The 23,346-nt window shown below is 38.9% G+C and overlaps 1 protein-coding gene across 1 annotated transcript in view; it reads left to right on the top strand.

The window, feature by feature from the left end:
- LOC100753122 overlaps positions 1-23,346 on the top strand; it is a 110,268-nt gene that overhangs the window by 25,769 nt on the left and 61,153 nt on the right. Inside the window, exons 5-7 of the mRNA XM_027395996.2 lie at positions 2,119-2,286; positions 9,205-9,306; positions 19,981-20,091. Coding sequence (XP_027251797.1) covers positions 2,119-2,286; positions 9,205-9,306; positions 19,981-20,091 — 381 coding nt within the window. The remainder of the gene's footprint in view (positions 1-2,118; positions 2,287-9,204; positions 9,307-19,980; positions 20,092-23,346) is intronic.

The following is a 23,346-nucleotide window of genomic DNA, read 5'->3' as shown; positions in this document are numbered from 1 at the left end:
GCACCTGGCTCAGGGGAGAAGAGCATTTATTTCAAATTAATTCAGCGAGTGAATGAATGTGCCTACCCAAGCCATCAGATGTCTAGTGCAGCCTCACATCAGTCAAGCAAATGGAGAAGTTGGAAATCTATTGCTCATTGGTCTCTGTGTCAGGACAATGACTAATAATTATCTTCTTCAGTCTGGTACTAAGAAAACAAACATGGAAACGAGCAAGAACTGATGGGGAATGTACTGTGTATGTTCACCTTACTGATTATTGAATAAAGTACTTGTTTGGCCAATGAGACAGCAAGTTAGACGGGACTAGGAGTCAAAGAGGATTCTGGGAAATGAAGTAGAGAAGTGGTGATCCAGACAGGAAGTGACATAGCAAGGAGACTCATATTTAAGCAAGGAGAAACAGAAAGTGCCCCTTTTCCCCTCCGCTCTTCCTCCAGCAGCACAATGTGATCCACTGGCAAGGAGGGACACCAATAAGGCATCTGATAAGATAAGTCTTACAAAATATATAGATATATGATAATTAAGACTGAGCTAACAGATGAGGAATCCTAGTCATTGGCCAAGCAGCATTGTACCTAATACAAGTCTCTCTGTGCGTTAATTGGGGCCCTAACTGAGGCGGGTAGCTGGTGTAGAGCGCACACACGGTGGTGGGGCTCGGCGGCTTTCGGTGGAAAGATTTATCGTAACAAAGAATCATGAAGAATGATTCTCCAGAGAAAATGCAGACAGCAGAAGACCAGTCTTTGGCTGCAACAGGGGAGAGGGTGGAATGGACTACTTTATATACCTAACTAATCCACACAGAAGTCTGCCTTGCTAGGATGGGTGGGAAGAAGAGGATGGGAAGAAGAGATTTCACACAGAGACTTTTTGAGAAAGGCACAGGAACAACTACAGTGTCCAAGGAGAATCTCTGAGGGAAATAAGAAGTTCTATTGTGCTTTGAGGGGTATTGCTGAGGCATTATCTATAACCACAGGACTTAGTCCCAGAACTTGGGAGATGAGACGGGAGGATCAGAACATTGGCAGGTCAATTTTCCTTGCTGTTTCTTTATATACCGCACATAATACACACTCCTGGTGCCATTTAAGAGATGCAAATATGATGTGGTTCTCTTGAAAATCATTTTTTGATGCAGAAGTGTTATTTTTCGACACTGCCTTTGTGGAAACCTGAAAGGGTTGGAGAGGATTTTACTCAGGCTTGAACTTTATAATCAGGGCACAAAGAAGCAAGGAAGTTAATGTGGAAAGACAAGCTCATTTCTTTTATTGGCACAGCTTCCACAGGATCCAAGACACTCCTGCATACAGAGAAAACCCTAAACTTCTATAGAAGTACTGGTAGATGAAACTGTATGAATCTCCTTGTACTCCTCTTCATGCAAGGTCATGTGAGATTTCTAGAAATACACTTTCTAGTGCCTCCTTCAAGCACAAAGAGAGTGACATGACTTTGTACTTGATAATCCCTTTCCTTGTACTTGGTATTTTGAAATGGATTCTGAAAGCTAACTCTTAAACTTACTTCAACTTGACCTCTAAATAGTAACATATTGTTTTCAACACAAACATTTTTCTTTAACCAGAGTATCTACATACTTTGCCCACTGCCCAGACTCCCACAACCCAAACCCTGAAGCAATATTTGTTTTGTTTTGTTTTGTTTTTTGCTTTTATATGTTTCATTTTTTTTATTCGTGTTGGGGTGTGCTATGTGCATGTCAGTGCAGTGCCTGTGAAGGCCAGAAGAGGGCAAAAGGTCGCCCTAGGAGCTGAAGTTACAAACAGTTTTGAGCCACTAGATATAGGTGCAGGGAACTGAACTTGGGTCCTCTGGATGAGCAGTAAGCACTCCTATTTGCTGATTCTTCTCTACAGGCATGGGAATATTTGTTTTGATTATGATATTTTAAGAATATGTAAATTATTCCCCAAAAAAATGCACAGCAAACTTAGCTGCTTATATCTAAAGATAATGTTCTTCATTCCTCAGGCCCTTGCCTCTGAATATGCCTGCAGATTTTCTCATCTTGACCACGGAAGCTCTGGATCTTCCTTTTTTTTCCAGATAACAACTTAATTTCTCACCTTTTCTGTTCCTCAGTTACTTCAGATGATGCTCATTCTGTGGATTTTGGCTTTCGAGTTGATATTGAAGAAAAAGGATTCTACACAGAGAATTTTCATTCGACAGCATGGGTTTTCCGAGGTGATGATGGGGATCCTGAAGACAGCCCCAGGTGTCTTAGTAAAAAGCCAAGACCAGTAGCTGGTAAGGACTTTCAAATTACAGCAAGATGCATACGCCTTAGAAAACTCATAGCTACTGTCTTGGAAAAAAAAGAAAGAAGGAAGGAAGGAAGGAAGGAAGGAAGGAAGGAAGGAAGGAAGGAAGGAAGGAAGGAAAAAAAGAAAGAAAGAAAGAAAGAAAGAAAGAAAGAAAGAGAAAACTCATAGCTAGAGCCTCTGAAGTTTCCAGCCCTGAATACTGAAGAATATGGGTAGTTGAAGTGAGTTTAAGAATCTCATAGCCAGGCAATGGTGGCACACATCTTTAATTCCAGCACTTGGGAGGCAGAGATAGGCAGTTCTCTTTAACTTTGAGGCCGGCCTGGTCTACAGAGCAAATTCTAAGACAGGCTCCAAAGCTACACAGAGAAATCTTGTCTCAGGAAAAAAAGGAAGAAAAGGGGAAAAAAGAATCTGAAATTATTAAAATGAAAACTATTTTAAGAGCTATTCCTGAAAAAAAAAAAAGATACCAGGTGTGGTTGTTTGAAAGAAAATGGCTGCCAAAGGGAGTGGCACTATTAGGAGGTGTGGCTTTGTTGAAGTGTGTGACCTTGTTGGCAGAAGTTTGTCACTCTGGAGGCAGAATTGAGGTCTCATATATGCTCAAGCCACACCCAATGTCTCACTTCACTTCCTGTTGCCTGAAAGATGTTGAACTCTCAGCTACCTCTCTAGTACCATGTCTTCCTTCATGGCACCATGTCCCTCCATGATAATGGACAAAACCTCTGAAACTGTAAATGTTATAAGAGTTGCTATGGTCATGTTATCTCTGCATGGCAATAGAAATCTAACTAAGACAGAAGACATTATTGTACTGCCTGGTTTTGTGTGTCAACTTGACACAAGTTAGAGTCATGAAAGAGAAAAGAGTCTCACTTGAGGAAATGCCTCCATGAGATGGAACTGTACAGCATTTTATCAGTTAGTGATCAATGTGGGAGGACCACTGGGCTGGTGGTCCTGGATTCTATAAGACAACAGCCTGTGCAAACCATGGAGAGCAAACAAGTAGTAGCACCCCTCCATGGCCTCTGCCTCAGCTCCTGTCTCCAGAAACCTGCCCTGTTTAAGTTCCTATCCTGACTTCCTTCAGTGGTGAACAGTAATGTGGAAGGGTAAGCTGAGTAACCCTTTCCTCCCCAACTTCCCATGTTGTCATGATGTTTTGTTACAGCAATAGGATCGCTAACTAAGACACCAGGGATTAATGAGCCAACACAGATGGAGGAAATCTCCCAATGCCTCCACTCCTATATGAGGTTATGAGAGAGGGGGAGAGTCAATCTTCTTCAGTAACAAGCCCACTGATGGGTCATATAACTCCAAATAGACAGACCTAAACATTTATACATATGAACAGCACTAAAGGAATGAATCCAGAAGATTGTATTTATAAGTGTGTGTGTGTGTATGTGTGTGTGTGTGTGTGTGTGTGTATAACAATAATAACTGAAGAATAAGAGGCCACGAAATTGAGAGTTGGGGGAATGGGGGTAAGTTGGATGGAGGAGAGGGAGAGGGGAAATTATGCAAATATCTACCATACAAAATTCTCAAAAAAATAAAAAAGTGCGTTTGCTATTTCTTCAGAATAATAATTCCAGATATGAAGTAAAAACTAATGTAAGCTGGGGATAGTGGTACATGCCTTAAATCCTGCATACAGGAAAAGGGAGCAGGGCTGTGGCCAGAGAAATAACTCAGTGCATGCACAGTGTTCTTGCAGAGGACTGGAGTCAGGTTCCCAGCACCCATGACAGAAAGCCCACCTATAACTCCAGATGAAGGGCACTCAAAAAGCCTCTGGCACCTGTGTAAACATGCACAAATCCCACCCAAATACACAAATATGCACATAATTAAAAATAATAAAAATAATTTTTATTAAAAAGAATCCAAAGTCAGCCTACAGTACATGAGTATAAGCTCAGCCTGGGGTCCATAAAACCTACCTCAGAAAAGAACACTAAATATGACAAATCTTACAGGAAGTTTTCTTACTAGAAAGAAATAAAATGAGTCAGAAAAAATTACAAGATCGATGGTGAAGATCCAATAGTGATCTTAAAAATATACAAGTTTCTATGTATAATTTTTATTTGAGTTGCAACATAATGGAAGAACCCCAGAGTTAAAGAAGGAGCCTCAGGGCTGGGAATCCGACTACCTCACTGATGGATTCCGGGCACCTACAATGGACCTGTCTCATCTTAGAAAAGCAAGAAACATTTTTGAACAAATGAATAAAAGACTGTTAAGTGTAGTGAGCAGGAAGTACTGCTGAGTGAGTTCTGAGTAACTCACCAGCCATGGTACTTTACAAAAGATGCTCATTGCTCTTCTTCAGGCTGATGTATACAGCATTATAAAACTTGAAATTATGGACATGAAAATTAAAATCAGACAATTTATACATCTTGGCTATTTCTATCTCTCACTTTATTTTGTGTAGAATATTTGTTTATTTATGTGTAACTTAGACACAATTTAATCACATAATACACATATCAAATAAACAACAATTTTTGACTATATTTCCCTTCCCCCTGGAATCTGCTACATAATAATAAATAAAACACAACTACTCCTCTCATCAGTGTAATATAAACCATGATATAGAAGGTCTGAAAGAAATGTGAAATTACTGTAATATTTACTATGTTCCCAGTCACCAAAAAACAATAATTTTCTTTATTATGATAATTTTGTATTGGTGAGAGAAAAAATAAAACTGCTTTTGTATATAGTAAATATAAAACTTTGTACATATTATATAATATCATAGGCATTATATTACATATTGCATACAATTATATATAACACAATGCATGTTATTATATGTTATAATATATGATACATATGATATATTTTCTTACACACACATATACATGCACATATAGGCTTATATGTATGTGCTTATATGTGTGTGCATACATGAATGTGTATGAAATCTGTTTACATTTTGCAAGTGAGCACCATGAAGCAGTAAACTGAAACCGTCCTACTTGTTTGCTTGTTATGAAGATTTCAAATGTTATTTATGCTAGGATGCATGTCTTCTTGACAGAGTCACATTGAGAGATAGAGAAAAGTATATAGACATTAGAAAAATGACCCACAGGCAAGTGGACAACTTTAACTAAAATAATTTAATAACCTAATAATACTTCAAAAATACTGTAATGATAATTTACATGGGTTATGATTTATTTTATAAAAATAAATTTTATACTTGTAAAGCAAAGCTCAACCCTTGATTTCCTAGAATTTCTGAGTTGGAAAATAGTCAAACAAGAGGATCTCTGCCTGCAAAGATGCATTGCTTTAGCCACCTTAAGAATGTAGGGTGTTGCAGTGTGTGAGTTTTGTTATTTCTATGAAAATATTCACCCTGTATTTGGATTTTTACAACCAACAATATAATGCTAAGGAAGGGTTGTCTAGAGGGATAAATTACTTGACGACGCATCCACAGTCTGTGAAACAACAATGACATTCATTTGTGGCTTCTCAGCAGCTGTGTGGCACTTATAGATTATACACTAGACAGTGCCATGGGAAAGTAAGACTATAAATCTTAAAATATGAGAAAATTGTCTTCAGAATGGGAGAGGCACACATTACAAACATGTTGATTGTGTCCTCCCACAGGAGACTTCTACAGCTGAGCTCACCATTTACAGACTTTATTGGAATGTTTATTCTTCCATACATGTTGTTGACATTCAGTTTGCTTGATTGAAAACAAAAACCACAAAAACATGACCTTGAAAGCAATAGCTGTTTTAATAGTCTCATGAAATATAAAAACAAAACAACAAATGTGATTTGATTTGATTCAACACATAAAAATCTTCCATTAATCAAATATGTGATGGGTAAATCAATCTGTCAAAAGCAGAAGATAGAGTCAAGGGAGTAACCTAGAGGGAACAAGAAACCTTGAACAGTAGAGAGGTTAGAAATCATTGTTACAGAAGTCAGAAATGGATTTCTGCTTTTCCTTTGGTCCTGATTAGCTACCAGCCTATCTCGGAGTGTTGAAATATTAATTCCTAAGTCCTTGAATTTCCCAGTTCTGACTCTTAAATTATGAGATCCAATAAGACACTGTCCAAATATTTATGCCAAGAGAGAATTCCCTTAATGAGTAACAAACTTTCCCAGAGGCACAGAGCAATGTAGAACACAGAACTTAGAGCAAGAATCCACACAACACCTTCTCAGCATTATTATTATATTATTATGCTTTTCCTGTTGAAAACAGAAGAACAACACATTTTCTCTGGGCATTTTACAAAACAAACATCCCTTCCAGCATCCACGTGAAGACACTGTATCCTTCCATCCCATCCCTGAATGGTGCCAGTCTTGGCAACAAGTGTCAAGCACGTAAGCTTCAAACAGAAAGGGTACTTCTCTGACTCTACTACAATCCTGTCCCACAAGAAAGTGCTGGGGAGAACAGCAGTGCACAGCAAATGTTTGTAAATTAACGTCTCCTTCTTGGGACTGCAATGAACCTGTGAGAATGGATGAAGGTCTCCTTGTTGATATCAGATGCTTGTCTTCCTTATCTGACCAAAAAGGTGGTCACAACTGAGCATGCCTGGGCAGAATGCTTTGCTATATTTGTTACTTCTCACAAGAAACCTAGTACAAAATATAATGGATTCACCTCAGAATACCTGAGAGAAAAATCAAGCAAATCATCTTACAAGCTCTGCAGAGTAATATAAATTTATAATAACAATAGTTTTGCTAATGTTATGAGACATGCTTGATGTAATTTAAAAAAAAATGGTGCATGAGAGACAGATGCCATGTGGCAGAGTTCAAGTGGAGGACTTTTTTAAGAGGGAGGAGAGAGAGGGGGAGCTGGAGACAGACAGACAGACATAGAGAAAGATGGAGAAAAGAAAGAGAGAGGGATGGGAGGTGGGCGGGGCCATTTTAAAGGGAACACAGTGAAGGTGCACAGGTGGTACTCTTAGTGGCTGCATCTGAGGGTGTATCCTGTCAGAACCTCAAGGGTAGGGCAGTACAGATGCCTGAATACTAACAATGCTCATATAAAGCCATCCGTCCTCCATGTTGAGGATGAGATTCTATAGCAAGTGGAAGGCTAAACCATGGTTTTTTTTACCACCTTCGGGAGCATCTTTCTCCATCACTTCAATGTCTCACAAGTTCCTTTGGCTTCCTACATGCTTTTAATTCTGCGTATATTTTGTCTACACATGAATACTCTGAACGTGTCTTTGGATGTGGGCTTTAAGATAAGGCAAGTCTACAAAAAAGAAACATCTTTCCACTTCCACCTGGAGAAAGGTCTGAATCTAAGCAGTAACAAGTAACATCCACAAAAGAAAAAGAAGCAGCAAAATATTTTACCCAGAAATTCTAACCCATTCCTACTTTGTATGAAAGAGAATCCTATTAAATTTCCATTTTAAGGTGCTAGGTCACCCCTATTCTTTTTAATGGCTTTGTAATTGCCTAACGTTTTCACAAGTACCTGGGAGTGGAACCACCATTTAGAATCTGCTTCTAAAGCTCAGGAAAGTTACCCATTATACTTTATTATCATTTACTCTTTACATACTGTTTACAAGTCTCCAAAGTAAAAATGCCAATGATGCTTTTTTCCCCATCTCTGAGTAATACAACCCCTAACCATTCTGAACAGAGAAGACAGTGGTCTGTGAGGCTGTTCTTCACAGTGGGCATACACTTGTGGTAGAGAAGAATAAAGAGGGTCAATTGATGTTATGAATAAGCTAAAATGATTAACAAGCAGACGTTGTGAGGAACACACACACTCACACACCTACACACACACAGACACACACACACACACACACATACACACAGATACACATACACACATACACACACACACACACACACACACACACACACACACACACACACTACAGAGACCATGATACAGAAAAGAAGGTGTGAAGGTAGCAGGAAGAAAACAATTACAGGAGGAAAAGCACAGTTGATGCCTGGGCTAGAGTAACTGAAGATAGCTTGATGGCTGTAAACTCCATGTACTCTTACTGAAAAGAGTGTAGGATTCTCCATTGACAATATCACCAAAACTAACAGTTCCATCCTCTTCAAACCCAGTTGCTCTTGTATTTTTTCTGAGTGAGCCAGGTCTTTTACTTTTCTTGGCTTCTTGTAAATGAGTTTGTGGACTCTGCTTCAGTTTTCATTTTCCATGAATAATGTTGTAATAAAGTCTCTTATTTAAAGATCTAGGCAACTCAGTGTTTCAAGACCTGTGTGCTGTTTGGATAGCTATGACAGAGTGGTTAAGGATGAATCCTAAGGGAGTGGTGGGGGATGGGAATAGGAGGGATCAATAATGCCCAGATTTGGGGGGGGAAGGGGAGAGCAATGAAGAGGTGTCTTAATAGAGGGAGTGAGGGAGAAAACCTCATCATTATGGGGTGAGGGAGAAAACTGGTGCTCAGGAAATTCCCAGAAATCCACAAGGATGACCTCAGCTAAGACTCCTAAGAATAGTGAGGAAGATGCCTGACGGGGCCTTCCCTTGTAATCAGAAAAGTGTCTACCCTAATTGTCATTATAGAACCTAAGGTATATTGCTGCCTAACAGTAGTAAGCTTTATTTCTTGACATGCATACTTAACCTCTCTACATCTCAATATTTTCTTCTCTCACCATCAGTCATCATCGGTTGTGAAGATTAAATTAGACCACATTATATGAAACCCAGAATTTAGTATCATTAATGTATTCTATTGTCTAGTATTACTTGGAGCATTGCTATTGGGCCTGACATGTCACCAACAAGCAAACACACCACTTATAGCACTGAATGTCAACTCAAAGTAATGAATTCTTTGTTTTCTTGCAGTTCGAGAGAGAACTGTGAGACTATTCAAAGGAACTGGAGACTACCCCTGGGGATTCCGGATTCAGTTCTCCAAACCAATCGTCGTAACTGAAGTGGATACCAGTAAGTGCTCTCATGACAAGTTTAATTCATACCTTAACAGTCCTCTCAACCCTATCAAAATGCACCAGATAACCTATCCTCCCTCCATCTTGTAACTTGCTCATGTGCAGTAGAAGTAACCTCTAAGAGGGGTGACCAAACAATATTGAGAAGTTCTCTTACCATGACCATATGTTACTTTAAAGTCCAGGCTTTCTGTATGAAATGCAGTCCTCTGACAACCACAGAGATGCCTACTGTTTGTCAGTATGCAAAGGATTCTGGGAGTTCTATTTGCACTGAATTATTTCTATCATGCCTCCTCTTGTATCCTTTTAAAGTTTTATTCGTAATTAAAATATCACGCCATCCCTTTCCTCCATTGAACTCCCATACCCTCCCCCAACTCCCTCTCTAATTCCTGGTCTCTTTTCTTTTATTATTATTGCTACAAATATGTTATTACATATCTAAATACAACCTATGTTGTATTTATATGTTTTCAGGACTAACCATTGCATATTGGATAATGAATTAAAGGGCTCATTTCTGCAGAAGACTATTTCTGTAGTTCTCAACAGTCATTAATTGTCTATAGCTCTTCATCTATGGGTGGGAGCCTTGTGAGATTTCTCCCATCCGTGTTGTGATGTTGACTAGTGTTGGAATTGCTCAGATCTTGTTGTGGCAGCCATATTGTCATAGCTTATTTGTCGTATCTAGAAGACACACTCTCAGCAGACTTCCTAATATCCGACTCTTACAACCTTTCCATCCCTTCTTCTTCAATGTTTCCTGAGCCTTGTATGTAGGAATCATATTGTAGAAATATCAAATGTATCCTTATTTTAAACCCAAGGGGGGTACCATGATTTTGGATATCTATTTCATTCATGTTTGTGAGAATTTAGAGAAAATAATTTAAATTTCTTGTAATTTCAGAGTATAAATTGATTAACTTGCATTTATATATAAAAAGCATGTTGTATGCCAGGCATGAAAGGAGTCACATTCATTATAGAAAACTATTCTGAGCAAAGTATTTTATATTTGTTCTCCCATATATATGTTATATATGAATTTAAAACTTGATATTACCATGATCATTTTACAAATGCTCAAATTTGTTGGATAACTTGCCTATGTTTTTATGTCTGTAAGCACCAAAATTCAAGTCTTAGAATTTCAAGCTACTGAATCAGAGCTTCTTCAGTTAGTACACAATTAAACACCTAACCCAAAGTGCTTTAAACAATAGAGCATATGATTGACTCACAAAGCTGAAGGTTCTGAGATAGTGCAGATGTTAGAATTGTTTCAGTGATGCAGCCATTTCATCCAAAGCTTGACTTGTTCCATTCTTTTCATTGCTGTTGCAAGCTTCCACTTGGACCTAAATAATCTAAGCAGCTCCAGCTTTCCTATCACAAATCACAGAGTCAGAGAATGAGAACAAAGCTTGCAATCTCAAATAACTTCTTAGGGACCACACTGAACTAGTTCAGTTAGGTCAAATGAATTATTCGAATTACTAGAAAGCTAAGTCCTCCATAGACTAAGCATGGTGCCCTTTTCCTTGTACAAGTTTCCACGGAATGGAAAACAGAAAGAGGTGATCTTGTGGAATGTAAGTTCCAGTTCAGGACATACTGACACAGCAGCACTGGTACCCAATGAGTTGTTTCATATGTGGTCAGGCCCAGGCATGTCCTGAAGGCACAAACAAGTTTCATGAAGAAGTTGCCCAAATGCCCATGGCTTCTACCCCCATTACAATGCCATCTGCTGTCTAGCATGCATCTATAGCTTCTCGGTGTGTGTCCTGTCTGTTGATTGAAGAAGAGAAGACAAGGGCTGGATTTACTGATGGTTCTGCACAGTAAGCAGGCTCCACCCAAAAGTGGACAGCTACAGAATTATAACTCGTGTCTGGGAAAACCCCGAAAGACAGCATCAGCAAATGGAAATCTTCACAGTGGGCCTACCTTCAGGCAATTCACATAGTCATACATTTTCTTTGGAAGGAAAAGTGGCCAGATATGAGATTGTTCACTGATTCATGGACTGTAACCAATGGATTTCCTGCATAGTCTGGGACTTAGAAAGAGCATTATCAGAAAATTGGTGAGAAATATATCTGGGTAAGAAGGATAGGGATTGATCTGATCTCTCCAAATGGGCAAAGGATGTGAAGATACTTATGTCCCATGTAAATGCACATCCAAGGTAACTTCAGCAGATGATGATTTCAGTAACTGAAAAGATAGGGTGACCTGTTCTGTGAACAATCAACCTCTTTTCCCAGCTACCCCTATCATTTCTCAACCCAATGGGCTCATGAGCAAAGTGGCCAAGGTGGCAGAGATTAAGGTAATGCATGGGCTCAACAAAACGCACTGCCACCAGCAAGGTTGAAATGGATATAGCTGCTGCTGTCAGATCTGCCAACATCAGAAACCAACACTGAGCCTCAAATATAGCACCATTTCTCCAGGTGACCATCCAGTGACATGGAAATAACAATAGTTTGTCCTTACTGGAGTGGATACTTACTCTGGTTATGAGTTTGTCTTTCCTGTGCGTAATGCTCATGCCAAACCACCATCTGTGGACTTAGAGAATGCCTCATGGCATTCACACAATCATTCATACATATCATGGTATTCCATACAATATTGCTCCTGACCAAGGAAGTCACTTCACAGATAGAAAAGTGTGACTGTGGGCCCATGATAACAGAGTCCTGTGACCTTACCATGTTACCCGAAATCCTGAAGCAGCTACCATGACATAAATATGTAGTGGCCCTTTTGTGACACAGTGACATGGTTACAATGCAAATTAGGTGGCAGTATCCTGGAGGAATTGGGCAGCATTCTCCAGAAAGTGTTATATTCTTTAAATCAGCATCTAAGATATGGTACAATTTCTCTACAGTCAGGATCCACTGGTCAAGGGGTGGGAAAGGAAATGGTTCCACTCACTATCATTTCCAGTGACCCACTAACAAGATTTTACTTCCTGTTTCCATGACCTTAAGCTCTATTGACCTAGAAATTTTGGTTCCAAAGGGCTGAGAGATCCTGCCAGGAGATACAATGAGCATCCATTGGACTGGAAGCTCAGACTCCCCCTAGCCATTTTGGGCTTTTGATGCCCACAACCAACATGCCAAGAAAGAAGTGTTGGGGTGTGTGATTTATCCAGATTACCAATATGAAATTGGATTTCTTCTCCACAATTGATGTAAGAAAGATTATAACTGGGGTAAAGGAAGCCCTTTAGGCATCCTTTTGTGTTACCACATCCTGTGGTTAACGACAATGAGAAACTACAACAGCCTAATCCAGGAAGGATGACAAGGCCTATAGACCCTTCAGGACTGAAGGTACAGTCCTTCCTCAAGGGAAAAAAACAAGACTAGCTGAAGTGCTTGCTGAGGGTGGAAGAAATACAGAATGGGTAGTAGAAAATTGTTTTGTTTGGTTTTGTTTTTATCCAGCAACTTTATTGAATTTATTAATATAGTCTTTTTTATTTAATTTAGAAACAATCTTATTTTACATATCAATCCCAGTTCATTCTCCCTCCCATACCTCCTATACCCCCCCACTGACCCCCTCAATCCCAGTCCCCCATCCACTCCCCAGGGAGGGTGAGGCTTTCCATGAGGGAATCATCAAAGTAGAAGAAGGCAGTTTTAAATACCAGCTGTCCAGTTGCAAAAAGAAAATTATAGTTGATATGAGTGTTTATGTTGTATTTGGTTGGGAATATGTTTTGCACAGATATTTACATTTTCTATCCTTGAATCTTTATCAGGCAACACAACACCAAATAAGAGAGTATCAGTGATTATCATATTTAAGTTTGAGATACTAAAAGAGTGTCCCTCCAAGGTCATTGCCACCTATTCTAAAATTTTATGGTATGTTTGTGTTTTATACAAGAGATACTTATATCATGTTTGGCATAATTATGACCTGTTTATTGGTTTCATTTGGAAATTAAACATGACATAAGGAGATATGATTGTGTGTAAAGTTGACAAGGGGTGGAATTGTGATGGTCACTCTTGGTTGTCAATTTGCCTACATCTGTAATTAATTAAGACCCAAACTGCTGGATATACCTGTGAGGGATTTTTCTTAATTAAATCACTTGAAGTGAGAAGAATCACTTTTAATCTGAATCTTCTGAGGTGGGAAGATTTACCTGTAATCTGGGTCACACCTTCTGCTGGCAGCCTGTACAAAGGACACAAGAAGGAAGATTGCTATTTTTTTTACTTGCATGCCCTCTCTCTAACATATATACACATATATGGATATATACAGTATACATGAATGAATGCATATGTATTATAAATATTATGTACTATAAATGAACACACAAATATACATATGCATTTACATATACATGTGCATATATATGTATGGGCATAGGACTAAGACTTCTAGTATCTGGGCAGACCAGGAAGTAACAGGAGATGAGAGTTGGTGTTTAGCTGCTTGATATCTATCTATCTATCTATCTATCTATCTATCATCTATCTATCTATCTATATCTCTCTGCTTCCCTCCTTTCCTCTCCCCATTCTCTCTCCCTTGTTTCTTTTACTCAGTTTGAGACCCAAGCTGATAAATGGAATAGCAATACACACAATCATATAAAATCCATATTCTTTCCATATGCTCTGTTCCTCTAGAAAAATGCTGACTAATAAACAGTCTACAGTAGCAGAGAAGGCATGATAGAGGCCATGGTGACAGGGAAGGCTGTGATACAGGCCAAGGTGGCTGGGAATGTATGATAGTGGCCTTGGTGACGGAAGTAAGGGACTCCTCATATCCGGGAAGACCAGTAAGCAATGAAAGATGAGAGTTGATGCTTAGCTGCTTAATGTGTCTCTGTCTGTGTTTGTCTCTGATTCTATCTCTGTCTGTCTCCATTTCTATCTCTTTTGCTCTCCTTCCTCCCTTCCCTTTCTCCCTCCTCTCCCCCTTCTCCATTTTATCCAATTTGAGACCCAAACCAGTAGACAGAATAGTATTGCACACATTCATCTAAACCCCAGCGGTGTGTCTCCTTGGAGATTCTTGTCAATTTAATCATGAAAATTCATCACCACAGAGTTAATTTCTGATATCTTTGTAACTATTCAATTGTGATGGTTAACTATATCTTTGTCGTTCTAATACAAAACAAGTAACTCTGTGTGCTCTGTGGGGAACTTTAATTCAGTAGACCCTAAGGTGTTTTGCAATAGGAAAACTGAAGCATCTTTTCTGTCACAGAGAAGTTACAATACATAGTTAACCCAGGATTTTATTCAACATCAGAAAGTGCTGCCCTGGCAGGGATTCGCCTAGCTGCTGAGTGTATTCTCTCATTTTTTTTCTTAAATGTATTTCTCATTGCTGAGAGTCCCTCTGAAATCCATTGTCTACTCAAATCTACTAAATGAGGGGTTGAGGGACTTTAAAATTACACATATTTTCAGCCCTTCTGAGAATCTTATTCATACTATAAAACATTGTTCTGGATGCAGTAGAGAGGCTTAATTACACACTAAAGATAAAAAAGATAAAGAGAAGAGACCTGTAGGTGGGGTGGAAATGATTATCTGTAAGTATACAGAGTGTGAGCTTGCTTGGCACTTACGCAGCTAATTGCCCACACCCGGCTGGCATCTGCATGAACGGTTTCTGTGAAAGCCTAAGTGCCTGTGAGATCTGTTGGCATAAACAAAAGAAACAGATGTTTCAACTTTGATAGCAAGCAAACTCAGAAAGAGAACTATACATTTAAGATGGGATAAGCAAGGGAGGAAATGATGAAGAGGCCCATGTTTCTGAAGCTCCAGAATTTAAAATGCTACTGTTAGAGTACAAATATCAGAGTGAAAAGTACAAGCTCTTCTTCTAAGTGGAAGGTTTCCAGAATCCTCGTTATATGTAAATATGCATGAAAGCATGGAGTATATTCTCATTTAGGTTTTCCTAATAAACTTAGAGGTATATCTATTTGGAGGGAACTGTAAATTTAGAAAACCACAGTCTTATTTTCCTAGTACCCCATACCTTCCAGAGCAATTTATATTGACTATTTCTGCACCAAAACAAAAGTCAAATAGGACAAGCATTTGTGTGGTGTATTATTAAGTCACCTTGAACTATCTCTGTCCTCAATGAAGCCCTTGTACTGAAACTCAGTCATCATTAGGAGACAGAGGTGAACCTCCTATGATGCAAGACAGTCCAGACTACCACAACCAGTGCTTAAATTTAAAAGCAGTTCTATGAACCAACCACAAGAGTGGCAAACACTAATAATACCCTACCAACAACTTTTATACTCGGTATCTTAACCAATAATATAGAGGTAACACAACTTAAAACGAACAGAAGACTTGTGTAGATATTTATCTGAAAAATATAAACAAATAATAAAAAAATCGACAGTGTTCAGCATCAGTACTCACCAGAGAGAAGAAAACCACAGATGTACTAATGTTGCTCACAAGTATGATTATAATAAAAGGCCAGATAATAAATGCTATCAGTAATACGAAGGAATTCAGAACACCACACCCATGCAAAAATACAGTCAAAAAATGTCAAGTTGTATAATTAGAACAGAACTATCTTCATGGTGATAGAGTCTTTAAGTAAAAAATTATTTTAAAGCAAATTTTACTTAGAAAACCTACTATTAAACATGCACTTGGTTTTTGATTTTGCAGCGTTTATTGACTGATGTAGTCAATCATTTAACATATTGATTAGTACAAATTTTGAAATTCCTTCTACTTCCCTTATTCTCCTGAAAGCTTTAGTTAGCCCTCATTTTTTAAATGTCTTGAACAGAATAAGATTTATGGCAATGTTATTAGAGTGGCCTTTATGGCCTCAATATAGACTGTTGATATTCTCTTCGTCTTGGATGTTTTTCTCCTCTCTCTTTCTCTCTCTCTCTCTCTCTCTCTCTCTCTCTCTCTCTCTCTCTCTCTCTCTCTCTTTCTCCCCTCTCTCTCCCCCTCTCTGTACACATATGTGACCACATGCATGCATGTGTGCATGTGTGTGTAATTGTGCAAGCACATATGTGCTCATGAATGTAAAAAACGGAGTCAATATCAGATGCCTCCCTCACTTGCTTCCCACCTTACTTTCTGAGACAAGTCTCTGCCTGAACCTTGAGTTCACTGATTTGGACAGACTGACTGACTTGAAGTCTTTGGCATGTTTCCTGTGTGTCTCTCCCCAACACTGAGATTCCAGCTTCTACTGCTGTGCCTAGCTTTTTAGACAGATGCAGGGGATCAAAGGTCAGTCCTGCAGGCTGCACTTTACTAGCTAAGCCCTGTCTTCATTGTGATCCCTGTTGACTACCTGCTTTTGTTTTTGTTTTTCCTTGTGCAGCACCCCCCTCTCTCTTACTAATAGTACCTATTCTTTAAATTTTATCTTCAATGCTCTATATTTCTCTCCCTAAATTATCTGCGTTACGAATCTGTTTGTATTGGTTCTGCTTTAATACCTATACTTCAAATCCTCTCTCTTTCCTATTCTACCCAGATTGACCCCTGGGCCTCACTGATTCTGGACAAGCAGTCTACCTCTGTGCTTCCCCTCCATCCCCAAACATATTTTTCATCCATCCCAATGAACATGTAAGATAATGTGTTCCATGGTTATTTCAGTGTATCTAAAAGCAAACACATATTTAACCAGTGTTTTTCCTTCCATGTATAAGAGGTTATTCTGAATATAGAAAATACCATAATAAACATATGAGAAATTTTAATTGCTGGTAGCATGTTTATGCTTCATTAAGAATAGAAAGACAGGTACCCAAATGAATTCCGAAGATCTTTTCAAGTCATGCGACATGCTGTTATGCTTTCATAATCTCTAGAGTTATGCTATAGGCTTGTATAAATTCTATAATAATATCCATGATGATCTGTTTAGCTTAATCTCTCTCTACTCTAAATTAATCTTCCTAAAACCTAAAGTATAAAACAATGCACATGTTTTATGCTTATGATATTTCATATCTCTCTAATCTCAGAGGAGTCAGTACAAATTCTTCATCTTCACCTAAAACACCCTCTCTCCTTTGGCTGTCTCCCTTATATTATCACCAAGGTCAATGCCCACTGAACTGCAGCCTCTATGTGAGCTGACTTGATTCAGTAACTTTGGGGATTTAGAAAGTATGCATACCTTTGTTCAGAACACTCACTGTTTTGGGTGTGTTGGTATTTTGAAATGAGCCTAACCTTTGCAATAAAAAAATATTCATTCCTCAAGGCAAACAAAAATGAAAGGTTATGAGTCATGGTAGTAGTCTAATTTAGTTGGAGACAGCTTTATCCCACATAATGTTTCATGATCTGGGTTTCATTTTCCTTATGAATCTATCAACCCCTGGGACCTTAAAGTCATCAGCACCTGCCAGACAGACGAAAAGGGGAGTAGAAAAGGGTGACCTTCCTGTGTATTTAGGGCCTAGGCCTAGAAATGGAAGGCCACTCTGTTCACAATCCAGTGACTAGGCCTTTTTCAGATTGCATGCCCAATGGCAAAAGAATCTGAGAAAGGCTGACCAACTGTAAGTCCAGACTGTGGAGGAGTTAGATTTATGTAAACCTAGCAGTCTCCATCACTCTGACCTGCCTAATACCCATGAAGCATAACTCACATATTCATTAGTATCAGACCAAAGTCTCCTTTTTCTGAAAATCATTTTATAATTACTCCATATTGAAATAAGAATTCCCTTTTCCAAAATCACAGCACATACTGTCTTCATAATTTTATATCTGTTTTATATCTGTCACTTGCTATATACTACAAGTGTAATTTTCCTTTTTAGTTATGTTTCTCTTCTCATTACCAGTATTATTGAAGGTCCTTGATGAAAAAACTATAGCATATAATTTGGAGTGTTTCATTTATTCATTCAATATGTATTTGTTGAATGACTGTTCACCTGTAAGACATAGCTGGTATTATGGGGAAAGTAGAAAATAATAAGAAATACCACTGTATCTATGTTGTTATTTGCAATGTCATAAACAAATTCTCTAAGCGCTCTAAGACAGTAAACACTATATTCACTGCAGTTGAGTCAAATAATCAATCATGCCAAAAGATGTAATACTACTCCTAGCAGAATAGTATATAAATGAAAGGGGCTATCAAAGATTGCTTCTTACCACTTTCTGAATTGAAGCAAAAATAGCTTATTAATCAGAGACTTCCCAACCATTATGAACATATTTAAATAAACTGTAGTCATTAATAAAAAATGTTCTACATCATGTTGCCATCACATTTTAAAAACAGCATTCTTGACAAGGTATTGTGATACCTACCTTTAACACCAGCACTCTGGAGGCAGAGGCAGGCAGGTCTCTGTGAGTTCAAGTCCATTCAGGGAGTTCTGGCACAGCCATGGCTACACAGAGAAACCTCATTATTAAGAACCAAAACATGAAAAAGTACAAAGATAAATTAACATTCTTTGGGGCAGGAGACATGGATTAGTGCTTAAGAGTACTGGCTGCTCTTTCAGACAACATTGGCTTGATTCCCAGCACTCGTATGCGGGCTTACAACCATCTGGAACTCCAGTTCCAGGAATCCCATACCCTACTCTGGCATCTGCAGACACCCGGCATCCACTTGGTGCACAGACGTACATAAAGACAAAACAAACATCCATATGCATAAAGACTTAGTAAAATAAAATTTGAAAAGTAATATTTAGAGTGAATATTCTTTGAGGAGGTCAGTGATGTCCTACATATTAAAAACTTTGCTATGGCTCACATTTCTCTGTAAGCCCATGAACAGCACATATGTACTCAGCATGCACATCAAAGAGAGAGGAAAGGAGTTTAAATGAATGGTGAAAGAAGAAGAATTCAACAGCTTGCTATTGATTAGTCAAATCTAGAGGAGACCATATTTTTAAATAAATTAGCCTTACAATAATATATTGATTTTTAACTCACAGAAAATGTGGGTATGCCGCATAAATGAATGTGACAGAAATACAAGGGACAAAATATCCAGTGGGAAGGGCCTTCAGTCCTCAACAGCTGAGGAACATAAGCCGAGGCTGTTTTCAGTTTCCTATCTGAAAAGCCTCGGGAAGGACGAGGCTAAACAATGCAAGTAAAAGCAGCTCTTTCATTCTTTCTTTTCTCACCAACCCCCCCCCCCAACCACTCCAAGACCTGTTTTTGCCACAGCTTCATACGTATTTCAATTACTTGTCCCCTGAACAGTCCTGCAGAGAGGCTCTGCCCCCAGCCCCCTTTTTATAGATGAAGATATTGAGGTTAAGTGATTTTCTCAGGGTTACAAAGGGACCTTGCAGCAATGGGGAATGAGAAACACTAGTTCAACCTTCTTGCAGATGAATAGATTGAGTTTTGGAGCAGCTTTGCTATTGTATTGCAAAGGAGCCACTCAGATGCCTGGCTGAATGTGCAAGTCCTAGAAATGAAAGGGAGGCCAGAAGGAGAGCGTTTTCTTTCTCATTAATGACATAAGCAATTGTCTAAAGTTGGAAAGAAAGGCCCTGAAGAAAAAGAGTCTTTTTTTCAAAGTACAAACGACAGGACACTCAGTTTGGGACCCTCTGTCAAGGAGACTGTTGTCATCTGTCTACTTACAGACAGTGCTGCCGAGGAAGCAGGACTCCAGATTGGAGACGTGGTTCTGTCTGTCAACGGCACTGAGGTCACCAGTGCTGAGCATGCCGAAGCTGTGCACCTGGCAAAGAAAGGTGAGTGGGCCAGCTACAGACTTCAGAGTTCACCAAAAATGCTGAGAGCTCAATACAGAGGACGTTCGAACGTGACAGATATGAGGGATGCCCTTAATGCACTGTGATCAACATCACATTTTACCCTAGTAATTAAATCCCACTTCTAAACCATACATACTTTGTATTGATCATCACTAATAAAATATTTTGTCAGTAAGCAAACTACAGTCTACTACCACAACATCCACGGTAGTCATCAATCTCATTATAGGGGAAGGGCATCAAAGGCAGCCTCTCCACCACTGCCTAGATTCCTAGTTGGTGTCATCCCTGTGGCTCCCCTAACTTTTCCCCTGTGCCAGACCTCTCTCCAAACCTATACTGGCTCCCTCTATTAAGGCATCTCCTTTCTTGCCCTCCTCTATTCCTCCCCTGTCTCAGTCCTCCTGCTTTTTCCTGTTCTCCCCCTCCTTTTCTCCCCGTCTCCCATTTCTACCTCCCTTCTCTCCGGCCTCCACCGCCGTGCTCCCAATCTGCTCAGGGGTTCTTGTTCCCCTCCCCTTCTTTGGGGGACCAGGCATTATTTTCTTGGGGTCCTCCTTGTTTCCTAGTTTCTCTGGTGATGTGAGTTGTATTTGCTCTGATATCTCTAACATCCATATGTGAGTGAGTACAAACCTGCATGCCTTTCTGTGATTGGGTTACTTCACTCAGGATGTTTTCTTCCAGTTCCATCCATTTGCCTTCGAATTCCAAGATTTCATTGTTTTTCCCCCGTAATACTCCATTGTGTAAATGTACCACATTTTCTTGATCCATTCTTCAGCTGAGGGGCATCTGGGTTCTGGCTATTACAAACTACACTGCTATAAACATAGCTGATATGGTACCTTATTCCTGAAAGTTATATGGATTCTGTGATGTTCCTGAATCATTGTTAGACAATGAGTTATTGTTTAAAATGTGCATTAAGAAAAAGCCTTGGGTGCCCTGGCATGTGTCAGTAGCCTTCTTTCTTCCTTTGGGGTTACCAAGAGCTAAGAGTTATCACCTACAGGCTAACATTTGAAAACTACATACAAGTGCATTCTACTTAAATATTCTGAATTGTTTTCAGGCAGAATTTGGCTTTGTAAGATGTGTTCAAAGCAATGTACTTCATTGCTTTGTAAGATGTGTTCTGGGTATGCCAGGAATGCAAGGTCATTATCAGTTAGCCTGTGCAATAACTCTCAAAGGTCTTACTCTAATAGTTACCCTTTGTGAAGCAGAGCTTAGGGATGCAGATTTTATTATCATAATTACACTAATAAGTTGATAGTATAACACAGTAAGGCAATGTTATTCATTACTTTTGTACTTAGCTGTTCTCAAAAGTAATTCCTTGTAATTTACATTTTTGTGTTAAGTAATATATTACTAATACTTTTATTCCTAGTGTGTGTTTTTTTTATTTTGCTCCAAAAAGCTAAGTGTTGTTTATAATACTTCATCATTCCTGGAAATTAAAGGAAAACACAGAACATCTTTAAAACCTGATCAGAGCAGACTCTGGCTTCTGATAAAATGGTAACATAACATTGACAGTAGGAGAAAGTGACTTGAACATCCTAGCTGGACTTCATTGCTCCTGGAAGTTAGTTGGAAGAATTGGTTATACTCTGTTATAATCTGGGCTCAACCTTAACTTCCCTCTCCAAAAACAAAAAACAAAAACAAAACAAAAAAACTTTACCCATTTTCTTTGCCAGTCCTCAACTCAACACTAGTGACACCTTCAAAGCAGGAGGCAAACTGTGGATCGGTGATATCAAAGAATAACATAGAAAGAAACATAAAAAGAGGATGTATTGTATCCTTGTATTTGTGCTTGTATTTGTTACAGGGTAGGAATTATATCAAGTAGCAGGGCTCAGTATCTCATGTAAGAAATGGGCTGAGGGTGGAACATTTATTATTGATTTTTGTTGTTCATGTGCTCCTGGAAAGCCTTGTTCTACCTCAGTGTCACTGAATACCAGAAAGTTGACAGCACCTATGATGGACAGTCAATGAGATGTGCCCACAGGGATTGAGAGGCACAGATCATGACATATCCATGCATGATGTCCTGCACATACTTGGGGAAGTTAGCTATAGCAGAGATTTTAACTCAGACACAGTGAAATCTCTGATAGAATAACTGGGAGATTCTCTGAGGTTCTTCATCACTTTCCATAAAATAGACAAGACACACAGAAGCTGGACCAGGGTAGCAGCCCAAGTGGTGTGCTGCCCTGAGGAGCACCCACCTTGCTCCCCAGGAGGACGCTAGAGACAGATGCAGCTTCAAACTCACTCCAGTGCATCTTTTCCAAAATGTATTTAGCAATCCCAAAGCAAAAGATTTTGTCTAGTCGAAATAATAAAGGATCTGGGAAACAGGGCAGGGAAAGAATGTCAATGTAAGAATAATCTGTAATATGCAAGGTAGAATGAATACATCTGAGAGCAGACATTTAAAATTTAAAATAAGATCAATATACATCACTGAATTGGTCAAGGAGGACATTTATAGGATATGAAACAGAAAAGAGGTTGTAAGGAAGAGCCAGTTGTCGGTGTGAAGAATAAAGAAGACAAATGTTGAAAAAAAAAAGCAGTATGTGAACTGAATAATAAAATAAATACAATTGAAAGATCTTAGGAGATCCAAACTAGTGTATAAACCCTCCCAGAAAGTCTCAAGGAGAAAGGGGGAGAGGAAGGAAGGAAGGAAAGAAAGAAAAATAAAAGTCTGGCAGACAAAAAACCAATTAAACGCAAAGGATAAAACCAGAACCACTTAAAACTACCTTAATCAAGAATTCCTGACAGAAAAAAAAAAATAAATGGATGAAAGGAAAAATTGTGTCAGTGTGTGCTGGTGTGTGTATGTGTGTGTGTGTGTGTGTGTTAGTGTGTTAATGTGTGTTAATGTGTGTCTGTGTGTATATGTGTGTGTTGGAGTGTGTTAGTGTGTGTGTTAGTGTGTGTTAGTGTGTGTGTTAGTGTGTGTTAGTGTGTGTGTGTGTCTGCGTTTGTTAATGTGTTAATGTGTGTGCCTGTTAGTGTGTTGTGTTAATGTGTGTGTCTATGTATTAGTGTATATGTCTGTGTGTGTTAGTGTGTGTATGTGTTATTGTGTGTGTGTGTTAATGTGTGTGTATGTGTTAGTGTATGTGTGTCAGTGTGTGGTGTGTCAGTGTGTGTTAGTGTGTGTGTTTGTGTGTGTATGTGTGTTTTAGTGTGTGT

Source organism: Cricetulus griseus, chromosome 2 (genome assembly GCF_003668045.3).
Source record: "Cricetulus griseus strain 17A/GY chromosome 2, alternate assembly CriGri-PICRH-1.0, whole genome shotgun sequence".
Lineage (NCBI taxonomy): Eukaryota > Metazoa > Chordata > Mammalia > Rodentia > Cricetidae > Cricetulus > Cricetulus griseus.
This window is presented reverse-complemented; position numbering and strand designations above follow the sequence as displayed.